We start from the raw sequence: 18,401 nt of genomic DNA on the forward strand, positions 1-18,401 counted from the left end.
AGGAAAGTAAAACTTAAATTTTCCTGAGCCGTTCATTTTTATCGTAAATATATTCGAGGGCTATGATCATCTTCTCTAGAAGAGGATTAGGGTTTGTGTGCTATTTACAGCGGGGCCAGTAAATGAATGGTTTAGATGATGCAAATTGGGCAATATTATTAAGAGGCAACTATGATCTAAGTAATGTGATAAAAGCATGCTTACTGGTAAACAATAGTGGGTCCAACCTTTGATCCAGACCATACACCTGATGGGCCCTACTTTGGATCTCATATCTCCCCAAAATCACAAAAGTCCCAACCATCCAATAAAATAACATTTTTTTATTGAATGTGGGTAAGGGTGTCAATTTTGGCTTGGGCTTGGAAGCTCGCTCGAGCTCGGCTCGAAAAAAGCTAGGCTCGAGCTCAGCTCGAATCCTTCACGAGCCGAGCCCGAGTTAGGCCAGGCTCGTTAAGAATTTAATATGTTTAAATATATATATTATATATTAATATATACACTAAAAGGGTTGTCTAGGGAGTGAAAGGGAGAGGCAAAATATGTCACTTCTTTTTTGGAACCCCATTTGTTGCTTGGACCACCCCCTAGTGTAAAAAGAGTAGTAAAAAAACACTAGATAGGGCTGTCCAGGGAAAATGAGGGGTGTAAAATTAATATAATTCGAGCTCGATAAGGCTCGCGAGCCTGGTCGAGCCTGACTGAGCCGAGCCGAGCCGAGCTGAGCCTGGCCAAGCTCGGCTCGTTTACACCCCTAAATGTGGGATCAATATCTACAGTTTCTTTTCTTTTTTTACTGCCCTTTCATAGGCTCTTTGGTTGGAGAGTAAAGATGCTCCAATCAGAGTGCTTTATGGGCCCACCAGATACCTATCCTTTTGGGCCCACCATGTGGGTACTCTGGGTCAGTTAAAGGTGAGACTTACTATATTAATAGTGGGCAGGGCAGGCAAGCCTCATATGCTGCTTTTGGATTGGCCTAAATTAGGAATTGGAATCAGTGTACTATTGTGATTCCCCTGTAAATGGAATAAAAAAATAATGCAAAAAAAATTCCAATAAAAATTTCATTTCGACCGGGGCAGAATCAGAATACCACATCTTGTGTTGGGAAACAGATTCCATTCATTTTTTGAACCAGACACCGGAATCGGATGGAATCGGAATAAGATGCCAGTTGTTCTAATGGTGGTCTCATTAAAATCTGGTCACAATTCCAAAACTAATCCCCCACACTTGTATTTACAGTGACTTGTTGCTCACCACTGCCAATTGCAGGGCCTCATTGTATAGTAGTTCCTGGTGCTGATCTTTTTTTGCCTTGAGATCTTCTCTATCTGAGTCAATGAACTTGCAAAAGAAGATTATGTATAGAAATAACAGACTATAATTTCAAATAAAACTCACCACCAGTTTGAACACACTTAAAAGTATCAATAAATTACATACAAACCTCAGGGGCAACATGAATAACTTTACAGGTATGATATTAAAGAACAATAAGAATGGGGCAAAGCAGAAATCAATAAAAAGAAATTTCTGCTCCATTATATTATCTGTATATCAGAGATATTCATGCCCTCATGTTGAAAAAAAATGCTATAACCAGCTCTCTGTCTTCAAAACAAACACCCCTGCTGTAAACCAATACCTTCTTTTTTTCTTTTTTTTTGTCTTTCGTTCCTAAGAGCACACAATGCAATCTGAATGTGACAGCCCAAGTGACAATGAAATCCACAAACACATACCAACATCCAAGTTCCAATTACCGCCTGTTGATAACACACCACCATTTGAAAAACAATTTTTTTTTCTTTTTTTCCCTAAGATCACATAACAAATCTGAATATAAAAGCCCATGCAGCAACAAAATCTGCATAGAGATGAAGTTCCAGTTAGAGTATACCATAGAGCAAAACAATAACAAACCGAAATTTAAGTCGAGAAAGAAGCAACTCATTAGAAAAAAAAAAAACTGCCGAATGAAAGTCTGAATAAGGTGAGTAAGCAAGACAGAAACTTTCAGACACTTTCTTACTGGAAAATGAACAGAAAATTATCAAAGTGTTTAGTTAGAGGATAGTTTGAAACTCCATAGAGGTATATAGTCCACTTAATCATTTCAAAATCCACTCTTCGGGTTCGCCCCTTTGTTTTAATAAAATCTGTACCATTAAAAAAAGAAAATTATTTGTCATCTGAAAAAAAAAATCATTTCAAAATACAGAGAACCAAGTCTCTACTAAAACAATCATGTGAGGCTGTGAAATGTAGAGACCTGATTCCTATAATCGTAGGCCTTGCATCCTCCAGAAACCTAAAAACCTGAAAATAACAAATTTAACAATTATGTTTTTAAAAATTATTAAGAGATGTCTTGAGAACGTCACTGTTGAAAATCATAATTTTCATATTTGGGATTTTTTAAGATAGAAAATCTCAGTTTACCCTTTATCACAACCCTAAGGTGGCACATGATACCACTTTAGTCTTCTCAAACAGCCTACCTATCTTCAGTCAATTTGACACGAGTAAGAAATGGATCTTTTTCTACATCTTGGATTGAAGAGAAGACTACTTTTGGTCCATGGGTATTTTATTAATTATAATAAACTTGGGGAAATTTGAGCATTGAGAGGCTTATTAGGTATTATCAGAAATGACAAAAACAATATAGACAACAATAAAAGAAAAAAAAAACTATGATGTAGAAGGAAGCAACACTAAGATCATGCTTGCCACAATAGCAGAAAACTACTGTTGTGTAGCACTGGTCAAAATTTGGAGAAACTCTAAGCATTATGAACACAATAAATTTAATAAATAACACAACTCAACTCAACTAAGCCTTTGTCCCAAACTAGTTGGGGTCGCTAATGAATCCTTTAGAAAATTTAATAAATAATAAAGAAAAAAGAGAGTAAAGGATGCTTGCCACAATAGTGACTAATTGGATAGTGACATAGTACGCTTATAATCTTTGTTGCATACTTGCATACTGTTCACCAGTTTCCTGGCTTCCCAATAACAAAATTAAACAATATAATTCCACCTATGATTGTGAAATTGGATTACTTGTTGCACGTTCAGTTAGATAGCAGGTGAAGATGAAGAGAAAGGTGTTCAATTATTGTCACGAGAAGAAAAACCAAAGGATTTTATTTATTTATTTAGGCAGAATCTGATCTCAGTAGAAAACTTGTAAACCATGATTTAACTAGCATGTTATCTACAGATCTCTATGGCCTAGGATAGAAAAAGGAAACAATTATAGTCAACTCGTTAGATCCTTCCAGCTTCCGTCTCATTAAAATGATGCCTTGATTTTTGTCAATCTCACAGCTTGCTTTTATTTTGAAGTATGAGAGGGCAAATTAAAGAACAAAGCAAGGAACATGATGAGCAACACAGTATGTGGGTTCCCCTCTGACAGATAAAGGGCTAAAAGGGTAATGATTTGGATAGGTGTCTTAAAACTTATGCCAGCCTTCCAAAAAGGGATTCGCTTCCACGTGGGAGCCCGGGCAAAGTTAGATTCTGGCTTGACACCTGGTGTGGCAATAGAACACTCAAGGACGATTTCCCATTGCTTTAGTGTTGTTTCCCACAGAGAGCACCATAGAAAACTATCTGCATAGAATTCATGGCATAGTAGATTGGAACATAGAGATGCTAAGGATTTTTTTTCGATTGGGAAATAGACATTGTGGAATCACTCTCAGCAGGATCAAATCAGTCTACATTATGCGGGTGAGCACGCAGTGTCTAGTCTTTCATTACTTGGTCCTTCCAAATCCCCTCGTTGCAAAATTTTTAACTTGAGAGTAGGAACCTTAGTATCCTATGTCTTTTGCGGGCTATAGGAATAAAAAAACTTTGCTAATCTCCAGCTACATAGAGTGAATTAACAATGACATTACAACCAAATTTTCAGCTTCCCACCGGTCATAAGATGGATCTAGATTCACATTTTCATGTATCTTCTCATCGATGTAGCCAAGTTTTCCCTTTGCTCTAACATTCTTGCTGATTGAGACCATTGGAAAAAATTGGTTTCATCCAACTTGACACATATAATTTACATTGCCGGATTGTCACCCTGGATACCCATGTGTGACCCAACACCACCCACGCTACTCGACGATATTGGTTTAGCTACTTTAGACATATTATCGGATTAAAGAGCTATAAAAATACATAAAAAAATCAGCACTCACGCCTGCAACTTTCGGGAAGCCAAACCATCATTGTTGGTGTTGAGGCAAGTTTGGATTAATAAAAAAGCCTGGTGCAGCCTCTTAAAAGCTGATTCAATCCTTGCATATGGAATATCAATGCATCTGAAAACTTGATATAGAGAAAACACTACCCATCACACCATCTAGAAAAACCCAACTTCGAACTATGATCAGATTCGAGAACTCCGATTTTTTCCCAGTGGCTGTTGAAGAAACTAAACGTACCCAGTGATACCAACGCCGAAAAATCATGAAAAAATCACCATGATGTAGAAAGAAGCCCTTTTGGTAGACCACAAACAGCCTGTACGTTTGCTGCAAAATTGGCCGTACAGTTTATGACATCAATTGTACGACACGATGGCTAAAACTCTCCTTGATCTTTATGATCAGAAGAAGAAAGAGACAAAGGTACATGACTTGATGAATGCTCTAATACCAATATGAAAGATTTCTAGGGTTTTATATGCCAAGAGAAGACAAGAAGTGGAGAGAAAGAAAGAAGATGGAAAATAATGGGTTTCGTGGGTATGTCTCAAGATCCCGTCGCATACTTTAGTTAATTAAAAGAAATATGATAAATGGACAACATTGACCTTTAAAAGCCTCCTATATACAAATACATCCAACAACTAGTCTACTTTTCACAAGAAAACCAACATCTAGAAGAATTCCAAAGTAAGAAATCAAGGAGAGGAGGAATAAGAGGTGAATGATCACTTGAGGCTCAGGCCAGAATGCTGTAGCTCATCCACACAACCAAGTCAAAGTTTAGATATTGTCCAAACCATCAGAGGTGTACTACAACTTACAACCTAATCAAATTCATGGAGAATATTACTAATAATCACATACGAGTTCCAGGTAAACAATCAAACTCTAGTTTCTAATTTTGTTTTGAATTGTACTTCATATTAGATCAAACAAATCAAGGATGTATACTTCTTAAACCCCACCATATCATTCCTAAACACGCATCCATGCCGGCTAGTCCTAGCTTTCCCTACAACTTTCCTCAAAGTTAAGATTGATGGTGCCGCTTTTAGGCAAGGTCCACCTAGTATTAACTTCTACCTGGTCTTTTATAGCACCTCGATATTAATTTCTTATGTATAAAAAATTTGCTCAATTAGAAGTGATCTTGCCCCATAGATTTGCCTTAAAAATTTCTAGCCTAGCTAGTTAGAAGTGATCTCAACTCTGTCTCATTTGTGTCCTTGACACCTTAGGGCTAGATTACCTTAATAATCTCCCCAATAACATTCCTAGCAAACTTCCAACTTTATAGTCCCTGGTTTCCGCAAAAAATTTCATAAAATTTAAGTTTGATGGTGCCACTTGGAGCTAGGATCCACCTATTTATGCTTCTAGCTACCAATTATAGCTCCTCAATACCAATTCTAATGTCTAAAGTTTGCAAAGCTTAGCCCCCCAAAATTATGTTCCCATTGTCATACATTTGATGATGAGCAGCTTTATGTAGGGGTGCAACTCGGATCGGGTTCAACCAGAAAAAAAAAGTCGGGTCAGGTCGGGTTGAGTTCGGGTCGGGTTTGGGTTGAGGGCTTGGGCAACCCAACCCGAGTGAAACCCGACATTTTTTATCATTTTTTATTTTATTAAGCTTAAAAAGTTGGGTTGGGTCGGGTTGAACTCAAGTCGGGTCGGGTTCGGGTTGGAAAATGGGTTCCTTGGGTCGGGTCGGGTTGGGTTGAGTAAATGATTCCTCGGGTTGGCCTCAACCCGACCCGACCCAACCCGAGTTGTACCCCTAGCTTTATGTCATCCTACTATTTCTTTTTTCCTATATGCTACAAATAGCCAGATACAGAGTCCTTTCAAAGATCCTTAAACTTTGTTGCTGAAAGGTCCCGTTGGACATCCAAATAATAGCTCGGTCGCCCATGCATGAAACACCCAAATATATTGAAACACCTTAATGTATTAAACCAAATTTTATGGATCACTTTTCAATGGATGGAAAGAAGGTTGCATCTTCCTGCGCTTCCCAGCACAACACAATTACTAGCAAAATTTAACTTTTTTTTAGCAAATCACGTAATGTTTTTTCGACCACCGTTGTCTACGAAATATCTCCATGGAGATGAAATTATGCACCCCAAGCAGGAAGCCATGCCATCTATAGATGTAAATGAAGAGAACCACTTACCACTGATAGACCTTAGGAATCAAAGGACCAAATTATCCTATCATGTTCTAGAAGCAAGATAAGGCACTCTCAAGGTTCCTAAGGAGAGAGAGATGGAGGTAAAGCTCGTCATCTTTAGCATTCCTTCTAAATGCCATTCCCAAAGCACACTGCCCCACCACAACTCTATTGTAACATCCACGAATACTTTCTATTGGTTACTCCTAACCATAACTCCTACCAAAACCTAATACCATGCCACATTAAACCTAATCCCTGAATAAAAGTTGACGAGGAATTAGCGTAAAAGCAGACCCAAGATGAACACATGGACTGCCATGCATCTGAACCTCTACCCAAGACAGGTCCGCACAACCCACTCATCCCCATACATGCCATATTTGTCTTCATCAATCTTACACTAAAGAGCCTCCTTTTCTTTCCTTTTCTTCGTTGAATCTCTACAATACTCCCCACTAAAGTCTTCTCTCTGTGGAGATCTTTATGGTTTAATACATATGTGGATGGTTCAATAACTAGATACTCCTCAGAATAAGTAACAAAGATGCAAGGAGATGACTATCATTACCCTACTTGTGAATTTCAATTTCACTCTTTTTTAAGAAACGGGTAGCTAAATAATGAAAAAAAAAGGATTAAGACCTAAAATCTTAGGGAAGAGATTTCCCAATGACAATATTATCTCTATTTACACATAGAAGACCACAACTCTAGCTGCATTCTATATTCACATATAACATTCCTTATCGCATGCTACTACAAATCTGTTTTAAAAAAGGGTATTTTTGACTTTTCAAAAAAAATATTATGTCTATTTACACCGGATTTCAATAGACTATCCACTAGAACATTTGAACAACAGGGAATGAGAGTAAAAGTAACATGCTTATCGCTACATTTTCCCCTACTGTCAATAAAAGGGGCTAGACACCCCGGACCCTGATTATCATCATTTGCCCAGGCAGTTACATTAGTTGAGACCCCTTCAACTTTCAATATACTGCTGATCCTCTCCTTAAGATTCTAAATCACGTACGAAGAGCCCACAATTCAGCTTCATTTGACTCAGTTCTTCCTATACCCCTGAGAAGGAATATTTGGTAACACCATATGCATTTCAAACAGAACCCCCAACCACTGTTAGGCCTGGATTGCAGACTGAGCAGCTGTCGAAGTTCAATTTCCAGCTACCATCCAATAGAGGTTTCCAAAGGGCCCAAATGGTCTGCTTTGTATTATGAGACCATATATGAATCTGGCTTCCTCTAATTAATTTAGAAAAAGAAATACCCAAGCGTTCTTTTCTGCAATTTTCCCATCCAAAAATCTGTAGTTTAATTTTCAGCTACAACCAGCTTTGCAAAGCCCACAAAAGTTTTAGATTAAGAAATGTCCGAGAATCTAACAACTTGAAATGCAAAAACACTAAGTGCAAATGAGTTTTGAAAAAAAAAGCTTTGAAATGTTCCATCGGATTAAACAAGATGTTTTACTACGTTCTATGGGTCTACTTACGATGCAAAATAGCCTGGGGAAAATCAGTTCAGCCTGATGATTGTGAGGTTTTGCCATTCGTAACCTAAAAATAATAGGACTCTCCTTAAGAATTGAATCATCAATAAAAAATTGTTTGAAAAAATAACCCACTATTCATGTGCACAGTAAATGGAATTGGGTCAGCTACGCAAATATTATATGTTATTATGTTATGCCACAATTTGCTCCAAAAATAAACATCAAGAAAACCCCACCAAGAAATAGACTCTAGAGCTCCCTATAAATCTCAGGACATGAGGATGCACAAGTACAGATTACACACACACACATGTTAAAAGATTTTGCCTTTCCTTGAGGTCCTGGGATGTGTATTACAGCATCAAGCCAATAAGCAAAGGTTAAGTTTAAATTCACCACATAGAATAACTACAAAGAACCATGCATAAATGCTACATAGACATTATCATGTTAAATGTAATAAAATTTCGGTGTAGGATTTACCTATCTCAATCAGCAATAGTGCTGATTATGGACAATGGAGCAGTAAAAGTGTCTTTCAGTGTTCTATATAACAGCTGGTTCAAACGCTGATCTTTTTTCCTGATGAACTGGATAGAAATATCACAAATGCTCCAAGATATGATGCAATTTTGGGCCCCGGCGTCGAAATAATGGTTCTAGCCTGAAGGATGGAACACCACTTTTCCACCTTTTAGCATCATACATTTCATTCCATGCCTGTACTATCTCATCAATCTTGAACCCCAACCCTGTAACCAGCATAAAAATGTAAGTAAACATATACCACTAAGGCCATGTTTGGCAACTATGCAATTTTTTTCTGGGAATATTAGTTTATTCAGTGGTGGGAGAGGGGAGAAAGGGTGAGAATTCGAGAGCGCGAGTGAGGAGAGGGTGAGAAGTGGCTGAAAAACAGGGAAAAGAAAAATCGATGGAAAAAATTTCCTTGGCTTCCAAACATGGCCTAAATGAAGATCACTAACCTTCCTAAAGAAAGGGGAAAGTTACACTTCTGTTTAAGTTGATCAGAATAATAGCCAAAAAAAAAAAAAGTTGATCAGAATAATTTACCTTCTTGGGCAGTTTCATTGGAGCAGTGGTTCTTTCTCATAACTGCGGTGTCTATTCGAGTAGCTCCAGCAAGTTCAAACTTTTCAATTGCATCTTCCAAACAACCTTCCCAGGACTCTAACCCTAATTTGAATTCTACAACCGAGCGTTCATATAGCATAGTTCCCCATAAGAGGTTGATCTGAGATCTCATGTTTGCAGCCTGCTCTGCAGCTTCGTCAGTTGACATCTCTTTGAAAAGCCCATCCAACCCCATTTTGTGCAATGGTGTTTCCTCCTTATCTAGTGTAGAGAGTTTGCTCAAACGCTGTGCCTCCATCTCCTCCCACATCTGTGTCCCCCTTTCCATGTTTTCCTCGGCATTGTCGAAAAGCTCAATGACCCCTTTAGAAGGCCATGTCTTCAAATCTACCTTGCTTCCAAATGCAAAATACCAAGAAAGTTTTGCTTGCTCAAATTGCTGCTGCCCTAGTGCAAGAAGGCCTTCATAGAAATCGGGTTTGATTTTTAGAGCCTCTTCGTATCTCTCACCCGCTCTCTCATATTCTCTTTGTGCCCACTCATACACGGCTTTAACCTCCGCAAGTACTAATTCTCTAGTAGCATCCTCTGGCAAAACCACTCTCTTCCTAGCCCTAGACATATGAACATTACCCCAATTAAATAATGCTAGACCCGCCATCTCCTTAAACTGATCTCCAGCAATCTCAAAAAGGCTTTGTGCTTCGTCACTAGTGACAGTATCCTCCATAGCCTCAGCATAGAGCTTAATCCCAATCTCATGAAGATCAAAGTACGAATCAGAATCAAAGCCCACATGGTTCTTGAAGAGCTGAGCAAATTGCATGACCCAGTCATCTATATACGGAGATTCCTTTTCCAAACCCAACTTTATACTCCCATTCTCAGAAACATTATTTTGGTTTATTTCAAGTTTTTGCACCTCTGCCTGAGTTTTCTCTCCCTCAAACAACAATAGCTCTTGCTCGGGATTTACTTGGATTATGTACAACCTAACTGAGCCCTGAGGCTCTACTGACGCTTCAGCCCATCTTAGCTCTTCGGTGGTCGTGATTGTTACCAAGTCACCCTCATGGTCTTTGTATTTGATGAGAATAGCCTTTGAGCCCGGGAATCGATTTCTAACTATCTCTCTCAGCTGCAAAATGGTACAATCAGCTGGTAACTGAGCCCATCTTATATCCTCCCCAAATACCAATTTAACAGTCCTCATAGTCTCTTCCAACAAATTATGTTTCTTTTCCACAACCATTGTATCCTCAGACTTTGTTTCCTCCACTTTGCTACTCTTCTTCTTTTTTGTCTTCTCTTTAACTACTTTGCACTGTGGTGAACTACATGGGGGCTCCACATATTGAGGAACCAAAACTACTCCTTTATCATCTATCTTGATCCCCTTTTTCTCAACCCCTTTTCTAACCCTTTCTGCAATCTCCAAAGCCATGAGATTATTTGGCTCCAAGCTCAGAACCACCCCAATGTCTTTCAAGGCTAAATCCAATCTGTTCACAGCTTCATAACACCTTGACCTTTTCAAGAGTGCTTTACTATATTTGGGAGAAACTTCCAAAGCCAAATTGCATTCGTTTATAGCCCGGTGGTACTCTCCCGGGGCCATTTGCATAAAACAAGCAGCCATATTACTATGTAGGTAAGCTACATCTATATGGCTTTTAGGTAACAGCTTAAGAGCTTTCTCATACTTCAACATGGCCCCTTCATAATCCCTCTTTTGGAACAGCTTGTTGCCATCCTCTTTCAATTCCTGAGACATGTCGATAAAGACGGCTGTGTCCTCATCAAAGGCCTTCCTACTCAGCTCTCCAAATTTGTTCTGTTTCAAATTTACATCACTAGTTTTGCTCCCTATGTGCTTCTTTTTCTTCCCACTAGGCTTCCCCATCACAAATTCAACAACCTTTACAAAAACCCAGAAGCAAAATTCAAAACCCTAGTTCTCTTCACAACCACAACTCTCAGATTTCCATTCAATCATATGATAAATTATAAGAAATATTCAAGAAAGACAGATAAATAATTTAACCACAAAGCCTCAATCATTTTTATTTCATCTGATAAATTATAAGAAACCCTAATTTTTCTGCATTTGAAATTAAACTTTCCTTAGCTAGAAACACCTCAAATAAATCACAAAACAGGATCAGGAGACTTACCTGGGAAATGGGTATTCCTCAAAATGCAAATTCAAGTATTTCCCAGCAAAATCCTCCAATAAAACAGTCCAAAAGACCCCTTTTTCTAGGATTTCTCCAAAATCCTATCAGTTTCTTAAAATTTCTATATTGTGGGACGGTGCAGCTTGATGTAAACGACACAAAAAGGTTGAAAAAATCCAACCTTTCTTTCTAATCTTATTTCAATTTAATAAAAAAACATGGCCCCCATTTCTTAAACTTCAAGTTTCTAGGGAGAAAGGTACAAAGAATATAATAAAGAGGAGAGATGATTGGGTTTTTTTTTTTTTTTTTTTTTGGATACAGTTTGAAATTTTTACCTCTGTAAGAAAATGTTGTCACTCTATCAGAGAATTGAACATGAAGAATGTGGGTTTTTCTTTTCTTTTCTTTTCTTTTCTTTTCTTTTCTGTTTTATTTTTTCCCTTCTGTTGAATTTTAATGTTATGTAAAGGTTTGATGTCTTTGTCTGGATCGTTCACTGGTCAGGGATTTGGGGAAGGTTAGGGCAATTCAAAATGACTAAATTGCCCCTTGTAATTTTGTTGTAAGATAGGCAAGGCTTTACGAATTTTTGTAATGATATGGTGAGACCTGTCTGACTGGGGTGGGGGGTGTGTGTGGAGTATTGGCTTGTTTGAGAGAAAATTTATATGGTGGCCGGACTTGCATGCAGGCCCAAATGTTCATTTGTTGGGCAGTAATGTAGATAGGGTGTGCCTCGGTAAGGCAAGGATGATGGGTGTCCCATAAACATGGGCGGAGGAGAGAAGGAAAAAGAAGGGAAAGGGGGAGATTGAAATCTTAGGGCTTAGATTAGATTTTGTGTCACATGTCTAATTGGCTGTAACACAAATAATCAAAGAAAAGACGGAGAAAAAGAGAGGGAGAGTTTGCTTTGAGGCAACCAGGCCTCCTAACAGTTCAATTCGAGAGGAACTATGACTCTTCGGAAACATAAGTTCCTGTTTTGTTTCAAAACTTCTTCATTTTCATTAAAATACACTTCTTAAATACAAGCATAGGGTAGTGCTACATCACTCTACCTATTAAACCGCTCAAGGCAATAATCACTAACACCCATAACCTTTAAAACACATGCACACAACTATATAATAACACTATGTTACAGGTACCCATAAACTAAATAATAATAGAGAATAGAGTTTCTAAGGTGTCACCTCATATAGCTTATATGAGGTGGCGCTTAAAAACATAAGGGGCCCACTTTGTTTGGATGATCCAAAGCATTCATTTGATAGGCCCTCACATAGATAGGGGGTGTGCCCAAAAAATCAACTTCATAGGATCATCCTAACCCTTCCATTTGTGGAGGTTGAAATGGATTGGTATAAACCTCCATAAATCTGCCCATTTTTAACCTCCATAAATGGAAGGGTTAAGATGATCCTATGGACCTGATTTTTTGTAAGCACCATATCCATCTAAGGGCCTTTCAAATAAGTGGTTTGGATCACCCCAAAAATGTGAGCCCCTTATGTTTTGTGAGCGCCACCTCATATAAGCTATATGAGGTGACACCTTAGGAACTCTATTCTCATAATAATCTGCACATATCATTTTAATATCTAGGGGATAACCATCTGCCCTCTTTGGTGCCAAGAAACCCCTCAGTGACAGGCAATCAGTGATCAATTATTCCAAGGATAACTACATAGAGGATAGATATCCCCATGTCGAACTGCCTCAATGGGGCTCACCATGGACATAGCAAACTATGGTTTACTTTATCCAAGGATAGACTTGTTATCCTTTGTGAGTGGCATCCGTATACATGATTATTATAAATGTCAAGTAAGCTTCTCACCTAGGATATGCCATAACTCACAAAATTTCACTCATTAAACAATCCTAGCCGTCCAATTAGATGGCTTGAAATGCAGTCAAGTTTGTTAGGCTTTGTTTCTTTCAATGTAACACCAATTTTCACTTAAAAATAGACGTAAAAACATAAAATTTGTTTTATGACCATTTTACTTAGAAAGAAACAGCCTCAGTGTAAAAATGGGCGTAAAACCAATTTTACCCCTATTGTTAAAGTGAAAAAATGGGTGTAAAATATATTTTATGCCTATTTTACATAGAAAGAAACCGAGCCAAAACATAATGCATGTAGGGGTGGCAAAATTGGCCGAACCGAACCCGAACAGAGCCGAAACCGAACTGAAAATTCGGTTTCGGTTTGTTAAACCTAACCAAACCGATTCAAATTTCGGTTCGGTTTGGTTTGGGGATCAAACCGAACTGAAACCGAATATTTCCAATGATTATGAGTAAGGGATGGCAAAATTGGCGGAACCGAACCGAAATCGAACCAAAAATTCGGTTTCAGTTTGGTAAAACCGAACCGAAACCGAACCATTGCCACCCCTAAATGCATGTCATAGTAAAATTCCTGGACCTTTTAAAAAAAATTATGACTTGCCTGGACCTTTTAAAGAAAGATTAGGGTAAAAAAGCCACAAGAAAACCTTTCTTTTGAAATCTATACGCGATTACAACATGACGGACCAAAGCAACATAAAAAAAAATTAATGCCAGCACTCCCTTCCCTTGATAAAGGCACTCATCTCTTTTGTTTTAGACTCCTGTGATTAGTTGTAATAAAAAAGAAAAAAAAGGAGAAAACAAGATCCACATGAATGTAGGCATATTCTATTATAGACATGCCTTCCACGCAAACTCAACCACCATGATGAGCTCAAGGTCTCACGTCATGTTAATTTCAAACATTTGTTGGGCCCCACCCTCTTTATATTTGTAAATCATCTATTCATGTAGACAAGTGTCACGGGCCCATTGGCAACACCATGAACCGCATACCATGGGCATGTTCTAAGTAATCATGTGATGCTTCCCACTATCTAGGCAACCACGAAAAAATATTCCATGGAATATTAGTGGGGCCACTTGTGAGAGATGGGCGAGAGCAAGAGACTTAGGCTCTGTTCACTTGTTTTCCCGGGAAAGGAAAAGAAAAGGTTTTTTGGGAATCTGACGTGGTATTAGGAAAAGAAATCCAGGGAAATTGTGTAGGAAAAGGTTTCCCGCACCTGTTCACGTGCGCAGGAACTGTGCAGGAATAGGTTTCTCGAGAAACTGCTTGCTCACCTTTTTTCACTAGTTTTCCCACCTTTTTTCACTAGTTTTCCCACCTTTTTTCACTAGTTTTCCATGTCATTATTTGACATTTTCCACCTAGGCTTGTTACTTTCTCTGGAAAGCAAGTGAACACCAGAATTCTGTGTTGTCAAGGAAAAAAGAGGCTGTTTTCCAGGGATTTGCTTTCCCGGGAACGCAAGTGAACAAAGCCTAGCGTGGGGAGTGAGGGGAGCATAAAAAGGCCCTCATATAAGAAGGGAAAAAACTCAATTTGAAATAACGAGGGATTTCTCGATAAATTATAAATTTCCACTTAAACTCTGTTTGATTACAAAGAGCCTAATGAGTGTTTATACAGAACACTCAAAGGATAAACATAGAAAGATTAGCATCGATTTGTGAAATGGAATCATCATCAATAATCATCTCTATGAAGCGTTCAAGGGCTAATAACAGCTCTACAGACTTTGAGGATTATACATTCGGCCGGTTATTTTTCAAACTCTCAGATCAATTGAGTTTGGATTTTAAGTAGTTCCATATTTTGCAGTTTTCATTTTATAGTTTTTTCCCTTATTGTACCAGTAGAAACATTCTAATTTAACCTAATTACGACGTCCAGCTTGGTTGACTAATAAGCATACTTCCTCAATCTATCACCCAAGTATTCCTCAATCTAATGATGAGATCTCACATATTCTAACTACATGCTCTCTCCATACTCTTGCCACTCCTTCCCTCTCAAGTCTCTCCCCTCCTCCTCGACTTCTATCTCATATTTGGGCCAATGGATATTACATGGAGTGGTAGCCAAACATGCTTTAAGCTGTTCACAGAAATGTCATAGATCTTCATACATATGTCATGAGTGAATGTCATGTATGTGAGTGGAGATAAACAGGCATGCAAGGACAATAGTTTTGAGAAGCACCTGTTGGTGTCGTGTGCTGAGAAAAGACTTGGAAAGACAAGACGGTTGAGAGTCATGAGCACTTATCCGAAAAAGTTGTTTGGGGAAGGAATTTCCACGTCTAATGGGGAATATATGAATCTTGCATGAAAAAATATGGGAAATTAAAATGATGAGGAAGAGAAGGATAGTATCCAAAATTGACCTGTGAAGACTCTTCCAATTAGAAATATGGACGAATGGAAGTTTAACTCCTAAAGAAGCACTTCACGAAGCTTCCCGTAATTTGATTGATTGATTTATTCATTTTCTACATGGGGAGGAAGAGGATAGCAAGTTACAAATTCTGTCTCGGTAGGACATGTATTTCTATTACTATGAAATTCATAAATGTAGTTAATGGTGGGGTTACCCTTATCCTTTTTGTAGTCACAAATCTTGTATGTGTTCCTATCGATGCTATAGTCCCATTAAACCTAGTGAAGCTCTTCGCCACACATCAACAAGCGGTGTCTTCTTTGGCAATCAATGTCAACCATCATCAGCTGACATTCAGTAACAATATCTGGAGATATTCATCATCAAACTTGGACAACGCATTTCAAATCATAAGATTTTATTTCCTTATGGGGAATTCTAATAGAAAATTCTATTTTCATATTGTGGAATTTTATTCAAATGTATGTCGATTTCCATGTTTGAGGGGACATGTTAGAGTCTATGAATTTGACTTCTGATTGTAAGGAAGTCTTGATCCTTAAATTAGGGCGTGACAGATTGGGTAGTTTGGTTAGATTAGCATCTAAACTCAATTTATTAGGTAGGATTTCTATCTTTATCTCTTTCGTTAATCTCTTTCTAACTTTAATCCTTGAGTGTTCTATATAAACACTTCTTAGGTTCAATGTAATTTACCAAGATTAGTGAAATTCTTAAACTTATCAAGAAGCAACAGAATCACTTCACTATTGATAGAGTCAGCTGTGATCACAATGCTTCCATTATTAATAAGATTGCGAGTTTTTCCTCTTCCTTGTACTGATTGGAGGGATAGGTTCTTCCCACACCGCAAGGTATAGCTTCTGAACAGCGCGACTCAAGGGATATAGAAGGGTTGGATGCTTCTATCTCCAAGGAGGAAATCAAGGTTGCTCCATTTCATGAAAAAAAGGGACCGCCTGTTTCTTGACCCTGATGGTTTTTCATGGCTTTCATTCAAGATCTATAAGAGATTGTGAAGAATGACATAGTTGAGTTATTTGAGGCTTTTTTCTCATGGACCATTGTCCTTTACAAAAGTTTGGGAGGCTCTTTCATTGCATTAATCTCCATAGTTGATGGAGCTGAAAAGATTTCAAATTTGAGAACTATTAGTTTAGTAGGCAGTGTGTACACGTTCGTGTTTTTACCGGTCGAGTATTCGGTTGATGTGGTTGAGTACTCATTTGACGCGGTCATAATTAGAGAGAATCTTGGACAAAACACGACTCGGCTAGAGTCTGCTATATGTGCATATAATCTGTTTTTTATATCAAAATATCTGGTGGGGGTCTTTGCCTAACCCCAGCTTACCGACCAAAACTCGGGTGAAGGGGGGTTCAACTCGGGTAGTCCACAATGACGCGGAGGAGCTTTGAAACTATGCTTTAGATCTCCAAATTCCAAATGTTGGAGAGACTGATTTCGTAACATTTGATAGCAATGTGCTTTCAATTTTCGATTGGATTGAGAAAAGTTAGTTTGCTTTTTGTACCTTCGTTCCATGGTTTGCACTAAATGTACCTTATACTTGATGCACAAGGGTTACATCTAGTGACGGCACAATTCATGAACTATTTTTCCAGGAGTACTTACACTTGAGGGATCAGATATATAGACCAACTTTTGGGTGCCACATTAGAATCCAGGTCTTAGTTTCAAAGCCATGGCATTCATCCGCACTCTAGTTTCGCTTCTCTTTAGAATTCTGAATTTTAAGTTAGAAATCCAGGTTTTAGAAATCTCTCACCCATCCTAAAATTTCTAAAACCTTGAAGCACGGGACGATCTCCTTTCCCTTGCTCGATGGAAAGAAGGGCGAGAAATCAGAAAACGATGGACGATCTCCTTCTCGTCTCCCATCCAATATTCTAAAATCTACATATCCAAACGACCCCTTGGTCATCAAAACCATTTTGATCTTGGTTGTGCCCATTATTTTTATATTTTTGGGAGTGTATAGTGCATTATGAAAACCTAGTGGTGCAACTCGGACTAGGTTGGGTACCGTAGAGGCCAACCCGAGATAACATTCCATCAACCCAAACCTGACCCAACCCGAGCCCTCTGTTCAGGATGGTAAACCCTAACCCAACCCATCTATCCCGTTGTTTCCAAATTGGGTCAGGTCGGGTTGGGTTCGGTTTAGCCTGGGGCAAAAATAGAAAAAATATATTTAAAAAAAAAAAAAACATGAGGAATGCTAGACTCACAGCAGCCCTAGCAAAATAAGAGTACAATGGCTCTCCAATTGGTCAATTTTCATTTATGATGGCAGAGAAAATTACAATCATAACTGTCATAAATGAAAATTGACCAATGGGAGAGCCCTTGTACCTTTATTTGCAAGGGCTTCTGTGAGTCTAGCATTCCTCAAAAAACATATGAATTTAAGAATAACGAAAAAATTAAATGGGGGTTGGTACGAATCGGGTCGTGTTGCCGAAGGCCTGAACCCTAACCCAACCCGAAGGGGTTGGCTTTTTCAACCCTAACTAAAGCCAACATGGGGAAATGCCAACCCAACCAGAGCCAAAATCGGGTTGAACCCAACCCAAGTTACAACCCTATGAAAACCTAGACACAGAATGGATCTGAAGTTTAAGAACAAAGGAATCAAAAGAAAAGTTCAGTTTCTTTGACACAAATTATCCAAATGTTTAGAAGTACACATGGTACAGAAAACTTACAAACACCAAAGAACTGGCATATGTACATATGAAAATTGCAGCTGCTGTACAATTGAGATAATGGCCAAGGAGTGATATCGACGGCTTAGATTATTCAACAAGGCGAGATCACAGTCCTCTACAAGTATCGAGACCCGTTTGGAACTCTACATAAAACATCAAAAAATCATCATAAGTCTCATTGCCAACTTGCCGTGATCATAAACA

The 18,401-nt window shown here is 38.4% G+C and overlaps 2 protein-coding genes across 6 annotated transcripts in view; both read right to left on the reverse strand.

The window, feature by feature from the left end:
• Positions 1 to 1,364: 1,364 nt before the first annotated feature.
• Positions 1,365 to 11,685, reverse strand: LOC143856145 (protein PHOX1-like). 4 transcript variants are annotated; one of them, XM_077366234.1, is made up of 4 exons: positions 11,534 to 11,685; positions 8,998 to 10,936; positions 8,407 to 8,675; positions 1,365 to 1,873 (listed from the first exon to the last, which is right to left on the reverse strand). In XM_077366234.1, the coding sequence occupies exons 2-3, from the start codon at positions 10,919 to 10,921 to the stop codon at positions 8,527 to 8,529; spliced, it is 2,073 nt and encodes a 690-aa protein (XP_077222349.1). In that variant the 5' UTR covers positions 10,922 to 10,936; positions 11,534 to 11,685; the 3' UTR covers positions 1,365 to 1,873; positions 8,407 to 8,526. The 4 variants fall into 4 exon arrangements, with proteins under 4 accessions (XP_077222349.1, XP_077222348.1, XP_077222350.1 ...); XM_077366233.1 differs by having other exon boundaries at positions 11,193 to 11,671; XM_077366235.1 differs by adding an exon at positions 7,924 to 7,987 and having other exon boundaries at positions 8,998 to 11,671.
• A 6,435-nt stretch (positions 11,686 to 18,120) lies between these two features.
• The window catches only part of LOC143856105 (calcium uptake protein, mitochondrial-like), a 29,935-nt gene continuing 29,654 nt past the window's right edge, over positions 18,121 to 18,401 (reverse strand). For both annotated transcript variants that reach the window (XM_077366165.1, XM_077366164.1), the window contains exon 9: positions 18,121 to 18,340. The gene's annotated coding sequence lies outside the window, so the exon portion shown is untranslated. The remainder of the gene's footprint in view (positions 18,341 to 18,401) is intronic.

Source organism: Tasmannia lanceolata, unplaced genomic scaffold (genome assembly GCF_043159265.1).
Source record: "Tasmannia lanceolata isolate RefF3 unplaced genomic scaffold, GAP_Taslan_0.1 ptg000023l, whole genome shotgun sequence".
Classification (NCBI taxonomy): Eukaryota; Viridiplantae; Streptophyta; class Magnoliopsida; order Canellales; family Winteraceae; genus Tasmannia; species Tasmannia lanceolata.

Excerpts from the sequence above, each read along its gene's own strand:
- LOC143856145 (XM_077366234.1), bottom strand. The coding sequence starts at position 10,921 with ATGGGGAAGCCTAGTGGGAAGAAAAAGAAGCACATAGGGAGCAAAACT. Across the intron at positions 8,676-8,997 it reads CAATGAAACTGCCCAAGAAG|GGTTGGGGTTCAAGATTGAT; the intron begins GTAAATTATTCT and ends TGCTGGTTACAG.